General features: G+C 46.2%; 1 protein-coding gene across 3 annotated transcripts in view; it reads right to left on the bottom strand.

Moving 5' to 3' along the window:
- Positions 1-8,713, bottom strand: part of MLST8 (MTOR associated protein, LST8 homolog) — a 26,794-nt gene extending 18,081 nt beyond the window's left edge. Inside the window, exons 1-2 of one of the 3 annotated variants that reach the window (XM_018561703.1) lie at positions 8,650-8,713; positions 971-1,107 (exon numbers count right to left, since the gene is read on the bottom strand). In XM_018561703.1, coding sequence (XP_018417205.1) covers positions 971-1,102 — 132 coding nt within the window. In that variant the 5' untranslated portion in view covers positions 1,103-1,107; positions 8,650-8,713. Of the gene's footprint in view, positions 1-970; positions 1,108-8,648 lie in introns of all 3 variants that reach the window. The other 2 variants (XM_018561696.1, XM_018561690.1) reach the window with 2 other exon arrangements.
- Positions 8,714-8,917: the final 204 nt, after the last annotated feature.

The following is an 8,917-nucleotide window of genomic DNA, read 5'->3' as shown; positions in this document are numbered from 1 at the left end:
GCTATTAATAACTGATAACAGCAAAAAGTTTCCCAGCACACTCACCAGCCAGCATGAAAAAAAGAGATTTTTAGATACACGTCTTCTGCAGAATATTGGAAAGTCGCGTTGCCTCGCCAAGTCTCCTCTGTGTAGTGCGGTCCTAACCTATGATAGTCTCCATCCTGGAGCACATGTAGCAAAAGATAAAATTGGGTGCAGGTTCGCCAGGAGGCAACCCAACCTCCTTAAAGCACAGGGACACACAAGGGACCCCGCACATCACAACGGCAGCTGAGACCCCCAGTGTGTCACTGCACCAAATCAATTTTGCATGCTGGCTGGTGAGTGTGCTGGGAAACTTTTTGCTGTTGTACTGTATAAAGCCCTTTCATGTGCACCTTGCTTGAAAGCTGGTTATGAGTTGATGAGTGCGCTTGCCATTTGTTTTGCTTGACTGTTAATAACTCATATCGCTTGTCTGGATTCTGCAATGGCGGCTACAGAAGGAAAGTTGGGGAAGAGCTAGAGAGGTGATCATAAAGTGGTCACGGTATGGATAGCACACAGACACAAAGTTATACTCACCCGATCCGCGATTGTGGCTTGCTCTTAGACCGGTCCTTTCAACCTCGCTCCCCCTCCTCTTCAGTGGTCTAAGGTCCTGTGAGTCATCACATCCTATACAGTGTATACAACGTGAGCACGCTGGGGGACAATCCATCATTGCAGTGGAGGAAGAGACAGGCTGGAGGTAGCGTGTGTAAGAGAAAGCCGTGATCGTGGTTCAAAATGAGCATATAACCCTTGCAGCGTGCGGGGGTAGCCCCAATGCAAGGGTTAAGATTTTATTTGGAGTTCGGCTTTAAAATGCATGACACTGAACAGTATGTGCGTTGCCATGTGATCTTACTATACCACATAAATGTCAATGGGCCCTTCATCTACTCATCTCTCTCTTTTTGTACGGTCGAGCTACTCGAAAGGATACAGAGTCTTGATGCTGCACTGTGCGGGTACAGATGCCGCTGTGGGCCTGCCAAAATCTGACAGTGTGGTCATATCCGGCTGTGGCAAGGATGACGGGGTCGCTGCCCACCGTGCCCTGAGACGAGTTCATCATGGTTCCTAAATGAGGGTAGGAAAAGAAAACACATGCAAAAATGACAGGAAATGAATATGTACAATAAAAACAAACCACTTTAAATGGTGCTGAAATATCCGAAGCGCTATTATTTCCCTCAGGCCCGGTTCACACCTGGGCGTTTTGTAGCGCGTTCGAACGCTCTGCACCGAAATCCCATTGTTTCCTATGGGTATGGTTCACACCTGGGCGTATTTCAGCCCGTCTGAACGCGCTACAAAACGGCCTACGCCCAAAGAAGTACATGTACTTCTTTGGGGCGTTTTGGTTGTGCGTTTCCATTGGGATACAGCCAAGAAGCCCTCGGAAACGCGCGTTTTTTTTAACCTCGAATCGCGGTAAAAACGCGCGACAGGAAACGCCCGACAAATGCACATATTCAATACGCCTAGGTGTGAACCCAGCCTTAGTCCCCATTCACACTGAGCGTTTTGTAGCACGTTTTCTGCTCAACAATCGCTCAAACATGAAGCTCAATGTAGCTCTTCCAATGTATTTCAATGGAGATGTTCACATCCTGAAGCTCAATGTCGCCTGAAGCTTGTAGCTCGAACATGAGCTACTTTGTGGCGGATTATGTGCTTCTTGGCCCCAATAGACTTCAATGGTGTAGCTCAATGTCGCTCATTGTCTGCGTTTTTGCTCGACATTGTAGCGCGATGTCGCGCTACACAAGTGTCACTTTTGCCCAGAAATGACACTCCACAGAAGCAGCAAACAACAAAAGGAATGTCACGTCAAAGATTTGATTGGATACAGCCCAATGTAGCAGCTACAAAGTCCCTGTGGTAAAGCGCCAGAAGAAACACTACGTAGCGCGTCAAAATGTGCACTGTAGCTCAATGTCGCTCTGCTCAAATATGCGCTTATTTTGTTGTAGCTTAGTGTGAATGAGGTCAAAAACGCCTCTAATGAGCGTCACTGAGCTACATCATTGCAGTCTATTGGGGCCAAAAAGCGCAAAATCCGCCACAAAGTAGCTCATGTTCGAGCTACAAGCTTCAGGCGACCATTGAGCTTCAAGATGTGAACATCTCCATTGAAATACATTGGAAGAGCTACATTGAGCTTCATGTTTGAGTGATTGTGGAGCAGAAAACGTGCTACAAAACGCTCAGTGTGAATGGAAATTTAGGCCTGGTTCACACCTGGGCGTTTTACAGCGCGTTCCTACGCGCTGTAAAACGCTCAACATGTGAAAACCAATAATTGCCTATGGGCATGGTTCCCACCTGGGCGTTTTACAGCGCGTAGGAACGCGCTGCAAAACGCCCTACGCCCAAAGAAGTACAGGAGCTTCTTTGGGGCGTATTTGCCGCACGTATCCATTGGGATACAGCCAGGTAGCCCTCGGAAACGCGCGTTTCTTTTACCGCAAATCGCGGTAAAAAACGCGCAGCACAAAACGCGCATATTCCATATGCCTAGGTGTGAACCCAGCCTTAGATAAGCCATGATGTGAGCACTCCCCCTTCCTACTTTAGGGCCCATTCACACCTGATGCAGCCCGTTGCGTTTTTGAGCTGCATCAAAAACGCACCACAATGATTTCCAATGGGATTCTGTTGTTCTGTTGACACCAGACTAGTCTGATCTGATGCAGCCAGAAAAAGTACGTATACTCCAAACCTAGTGCACTCACATTCACTTCAAGCAAACCTGCACGTTTGTAAAAAATAGATGAATGGGTATCGCAGGCATGGCCAATCATGGTCTCATATAAGCTGTCAAGTCATTTGAAATCTGCAGCTTTAATTAAAACAATACTTGCCGATCGTGCCTTAAAGTAGTATTAAGGTCTGGGCATTTTTTACCTTAATGCATTCTCTGCATTTGGGTAAAAACCTTGCAGAACCTTTTTTTTTTTTCCCCCAGTCCCCACCCGCACTTACCTGTCAGCGACGCTCGTCCCCTCCGCCGTTCCCAAAGTGATCCTCCGTTCCCCGTACTTCCTGGTTGCAGGGGGACGATACTGATGGCAGAGGAGCCATAGGCTCCTTCTGCCATCAACCAAAGTGTTGGTCAGAGAGAAGGGGCGTGGCCCGCCACAGGGCTGTGTGTGTCTATGGACTACGGGCACGAACGCGCACGGGTACCTCCGTTAGCCGATGGAGGCACCCGTGCAGGGGGGAAGAGCGCTGTAGGGACCCACTTGAAAATTAGGAATTTAACAACTTTTAAAGAAAAAGAACAATAGCCTCAGGAAAAGGTGGGTCTCCTTATAGCAAATATTAAAAAAAGAATTAATATCGCTTTAGGGGTTCTTGTTCAGCACTTCCTGTTATACGGTGATAACACTGTTCCTGTCTCGCAAACGTTCTCCTGTATTGTCACCTTTTCACACGCTATCCCAATGGAGACTACAACTGGCTTTTTTGATTAACACTACAAAGGCAACACTGGGGGGTGCTTGTAGGCAGGAAGTGGCTGTAAAGAGCCTGCAGGAGGTCAACAGCAATGATTTTTAACAAAGGATGAATAAAAGAAAAGTAGTATTGGGTTTGCTAAACAAAGCAAATTAAATATCATCCAGTCAGGGTTTAAAGAAGAACGCTGGGCACATAAAAAAAAAAAAACGTATCCCTTGCAGTGGGGCTAGCCCTGCGCTGCAAGGGTTAAGTGCTCGTTTTGTCTAGGGGAGCTATTTACTTGATCTTGGCCCCCGAATCAGGACTCTTCTTCCCTTCCACTCCAGCTATGGAATGTCCTTGGGTGTCTTCACATCTAATGAAAAGTCAATGGACCTGAATAAGATGTGATGACAGCAGCCGTCCTTAGACCACCAGAGCCCAGGAGAGAAGAGGCTTCAGGGATCCGTCTAGCACCCATTGTGAGCCGGGATCAGGTAAGTAAATCTGCTTTATTCCAGCCCCTAGACCAAAATGAGCACTTAACTCTATCAAGGAAAGGAAAGGGGAGGGGGGCCCTCTGCAAGGGTAACTTTTTTTTTTTCTCAGTTCTTCTTTAAATGTACTGTGTATATATGAATCAAACAATATCTGAACCTTAAGAGTCCTTGAAGAAGACCAGGATGGATTTTGAAGCACAGAAAATGTTCAGTTAGTGTGAGATTTCATAGGCCAGTACGTCTAGTGCAGGGGTGGGCAACTCCTGTCCTCCAGCTGTTGTGGAACTACAAGTCCCATGAGGCATTTCAAGACTGACCGTTACAAACATGACTCCAGAAGCATGTTGGGATTTGTAGTTAAAGCACAGCTGGAGGGGTTGCCCGTCCCCCTGGTGTGCTGCCAACTGAGATACTTACGGTGTAGCTGTCACATGGATCATTATTTTTCTGCATTTCCCCCAGATGAAAAGCAGACCAGTTCTGCAACTCTACAAGGACCCGCAGGCAGATATGCAAAACCCTTATGCCAGTTCTGTGTTTCTTGGAAAAGCAATAAATGTACAAAGCTATTTTAAAGTGAATCTGTGCTCTACTTATCTAGGGCAAAGCAACAGGTTCACCTAAAAACCCACATAGTGGGGAAGGAATAGAACCACCGTCTGGTTTATTTATGGACTGTGTCCCCATTGGGGGAAGTTTCCCCTCACATGGGAAATCTCTAAGGGGAAGGACATAGACTACAACAAAAAACTAGACTCCGGAAAATGTGGAAGGGATGGAACCTTTGTCCAGTTATTCTGACTGTCCTCGTCTTTCTGTCATGGTGACGACAGCTCCCTTTATTTCCTGTCCTACTGTCACATGAACAAGGAGTGAGTTGAAATCTCTCCAACTGGGTCTCAGGCAACCATAAAAACCTAACAGAAGTATTTACTCTTTGCAAGTGTACTCAAAACTATGACTGCCAACCCTCGATAACATAACCCCAACCTCCTGGATTTGATCTTGCCTTGCTGACCAGTTTCAGTTGCCTTTAGGGCCTGTTCACATGAGTTTCAGGTCCTGATCAGGTGCGGATCAGCACATGCGGTGCTATGTGTTTTAGCCGCGTTTTTGATGCGTTCCAGTAAAAAAAAAAAAAAAAAAAAACTTTTTTTTTTTTGCTAGAGTTGGGCTGTCAGTATGCTAGCTGCAGCGCAGTGCGTTTTTGATGCATTTTCTGCTTCCTGACCGTACAAAATGTGACATGCAGTATTTTTCTGTCGTAACCTGAACGGACTGCGCACGTGAGAACCGTAGCCCATAAAACACATAGGGATACATTGGGATGCATTTTGAGTGCAGGAGCGTACGGATCAGGTCAGCACAGAAAACGGACGTCGTGTGAACAGGCCCTAATACTGTTGAATGGTTGTCGTAAACACCGCCCCCCCACCCCAGACTCTCATCTGCTAACTCTTTTTCTCCTTTATCTCTTTTCTTCTCAGTTTACATTTTTTGAGGTTTTAAGACCCAATGTATTTGAGGGTAGTCATGCAACCTACTGCGATATTACTAAAAGTCTGGATTCTTCTGATGCTGAACGTTTTCAGGGTAACCTCACGGCCTTATATTCCCATCTTAGTCTCTTTTTGTTCTGTGCATCTAACGAGCTCCTTACTTACTACTTTTGTTCTGTTCACATTTGGGCTCGTTTAGATAAGCCCCATTTTTATGTTTCAGACGTGTTATTTGTATGCTATTTTATTCCATAAACTTTTTTGTGTAAAAAAAAACCCAAAACACTATAGCTGGACATACACTAGAACTATGGGGTAACTAGGGCTGCAACAACTAATCGACATAATCGATTATTGAAAAAGTTGTCAACTTTTTCAATAATCGATTAATCGGCTTCCGATCAGTTGGCCCTGTTCACGGCTCCACACAAGCCGTGCGCCGCACCTCCTCCCCACCTCACACTCGCCGCTGCCAGACCCGCCTGCATCCACGCTCTTTACGCCGCACCTCCTCCCCGCCTCACATTCACCGCCGATCGGCACAGGGACGCGGGGAGATGTAGTAAGGAGGTGCAGGTGTGGGGGGATGACAGCCGCTGATAGACAGGTCCGATCTCAGAAGCAATTTGCTGGAAGACTGTGCTCAGGTAAGCCTGCACTTTCCCACACATGGTACTCTATAATGTATTGCTGGGATTTGTATTCCTCTATAGCTGATGGTACATTGTGCTGTATATTATACAGCGCAATGTACCATCAGCTATAGAGGAATACAAATCCCAGCGATACATTATACACTGTATGTATAATGTATTGCTGGGATTTGTTGTATCCCTGGTATATAGCTGGTGATATTCTGCACTGCACTGTATAGAGGACTACAAATCAAGGAATAATACATTATACAGCGCAATGCGGAATACCACCAGCTATAGAGGACTACAAAACCCAAACAAAAAAAACAGTACATTATACAGCGCCCAGCAGAATACCGCCAGCTATAATGTATTATTGCTGAGATTTGTTGTAATCCTCTATAGCTGGTGAAATTCTGCATTGCTCTGTATAATGTACTATTGCTGGGATTTGTATTCCTCTATAGTCGGTGCCATTCTGCATTCATTGCTGTATAATTTTACACTTTCCTTTTCAATATATTGCACACCACACTATTTTTTTTCTTTTTTACTTCCACCGCTCCAAGCTTGCTCCTGTGATGGAGTGCAATCTCAATACAAGCTAGTAGTCCATCACTGGAGCCATTTTTTACATTTTATTTTATTATTTATCCGATTAACCGAACTTAATAATCGGCTAACTAATCGATTTTTAAAATAATCGTTAGCTGCAGCTCTAGGGGTAACCTTTTTATCCCATTGTTCTCTTTAGGGTCACGGGAGGACATATACTAGCGTCCTCCCGTGACCCAAAGCTCAGTATATAGCGAGCTATTGCCCGCAATATACTGAGAGAGCTGCAGCCGGGACGGATCCCGACAATACCGCCGAGATCCACCCAGCTGCGTGAGTGACAGCGGGCTCTTCCTATCTAGAGGTAGAGCCAGCTGTGCCCGCCCCCTCCCTCGTTTGTTCCTCCTCTCACCGCTGGAGGATCAGAGGGGAGGGGGGACAGTCACCACTTTCTGCAGGGAGACGATCGGGAAGTGAGCGGATCGGCTGCATGTTTCTGCTCACTTCCCGATCGATAGAGCCGACCTGTGACAGCTTCTTTGTCACAGGTCGGCTCTCACTATGAGGATGAGTGCAAATCACTCCCCTCATAGTTCTCCTTTAATTCTCCCCCTACCAACACCTGAAGCAAAAGCTACTTATGGGTCTGTGGGAGCATGTGACTCTCGCCCCTATTTCCAATGATGCAGAGCTGGGTGCATGAGAAAAAACAATCAGTAGCACCATGAAGTCAACTAAGAATTCTCCATCATATCAAAGTGTGCTTGATAAGAATATGAGGCCATCTGTGCAAAAGATTAACCGAGAGTGAATCGTTTACCGCGATAATGTTTAGAAGCACCATAACAAGAATGAATCCACCAATGAATGGGCCAAAAAGAAGAAATAAGAGGGTTATGGTTTGACTCCCATTTTGGAGCGGGGGTGTTGAAATGGGCAGCTCCTGCAAGGAAACCCACAAACATCTTGCAACTGAAGGAAGTGGACCAAAATGTTGATGTTGAAGACTGCTGGGTAGATATACAAAATGCCCACAGGAAGTCATTTCTGCTAAAGGGGGGCAATGCCAGCGTCTGAGGCCAAGACTGTACCTACCAGAAAACCATTACATTTACTGATATTTTTGTTATACAATTGCTGGAAAATGCTGACTTTTCTTGTCTGCTAAAAACCCCTATTATGAGTCTAGAAGTGTATTTTGGACCATGCCGCACCCAAGCTCTAAACCCAGAAAGAAGCCATCAGTGTCGGCCAGGGAATTCCCCGCCCCACAGCTGCATGTAAACAAAGGGGCGGGATGCTGGTGACATAATCGACCTTATGTGGTCACATTAACCTAATATAGCCATGTGACTATATAAGGTCAATGATGTCACCAGCATCCCACCCCTTTGTTTACATGCAGCCACAGGGAGAGGAATACCCTGGCCATGGCCGATTGGACGGGCATCGGCGGCTTTTTTAGGGTCTCGTTGTTGTGGGGCATGGAATGTTCCAGCAGCCACTGATTGGTCTGCGAAAGAGTGGTGTGGTAATAGTCATGATATGTGTGTCTGGCTCTCCTTTTGGTTCATACACACACAGACCATACACAGGTTCGAATTAAAATATTAGAAAAACTGGCTGAAACCAATGCAGGTGCCTCTTTCTGCTGGACACCCCAAACACCTCCCCCAGCAGGCACTGTTATTTCTATTACAGTAAATGTATCCTCCCTGATATTCCTGGGAAGCCCTAGATTGTATATAAAATTCCCACAATGCCCTGCACAGCACCAGATCTATACATGGATTGTGAACCCCAAAGGTTCAGGTCAGAGTTTTCATGCAGCATTGTGATTTCAATGCAAGCAACCCATGGCTCTTCAGGTAAATCAGGGAACAACTAGCCCCAGCATGTCCAGAAAAGTCGTGAATGTCCCTCTATAATATCGAACAGACACATCACCAACCTATCCCCCTCCTACCAGCTCTCACCCCCCAGCCTCACCTCTCCTACTATGTAGTCTTCTTCCTCAGCAGTCCTCTATACACGGCGCATTTAATTACGTCACGGCGCCGGGTGACACGGGTGTTGGAGATCTCGACGAGTTGACCATTTCGACAGAACACAATCCCTCTGTCACTAGAGCACAAATATGTCTGCGCTGTGGGAGCCCTTTAAGTTGTAGTCAAACCTTTCTGTACGCAATATAAGAGTCTCCGGAAAGATGGCCGCTTCCTAGCAACCAGGAAGTGGAGACAAATGAGAGTACACA

Source organism: Nanorana parkeri, unplaced genomic scaffold, assembly GCF_000935625.1.
Source record: "Nanorana parkeri isolate BGI_ZX_2015 unplaced genomic scaffold, ASM93562v1 scaffold19, whole genome shotgun sequence".
In the NCBI taxonomy this organism is placed as follows: Eukaryota; Metazoa; Chordata; class Amphibia; order Anura; family Dicroglossidae; genus Nanorana; species Nanorana parkeri.
This window is presented reverse-complemented; position numbering and strand designations above follow the sequence as displayed.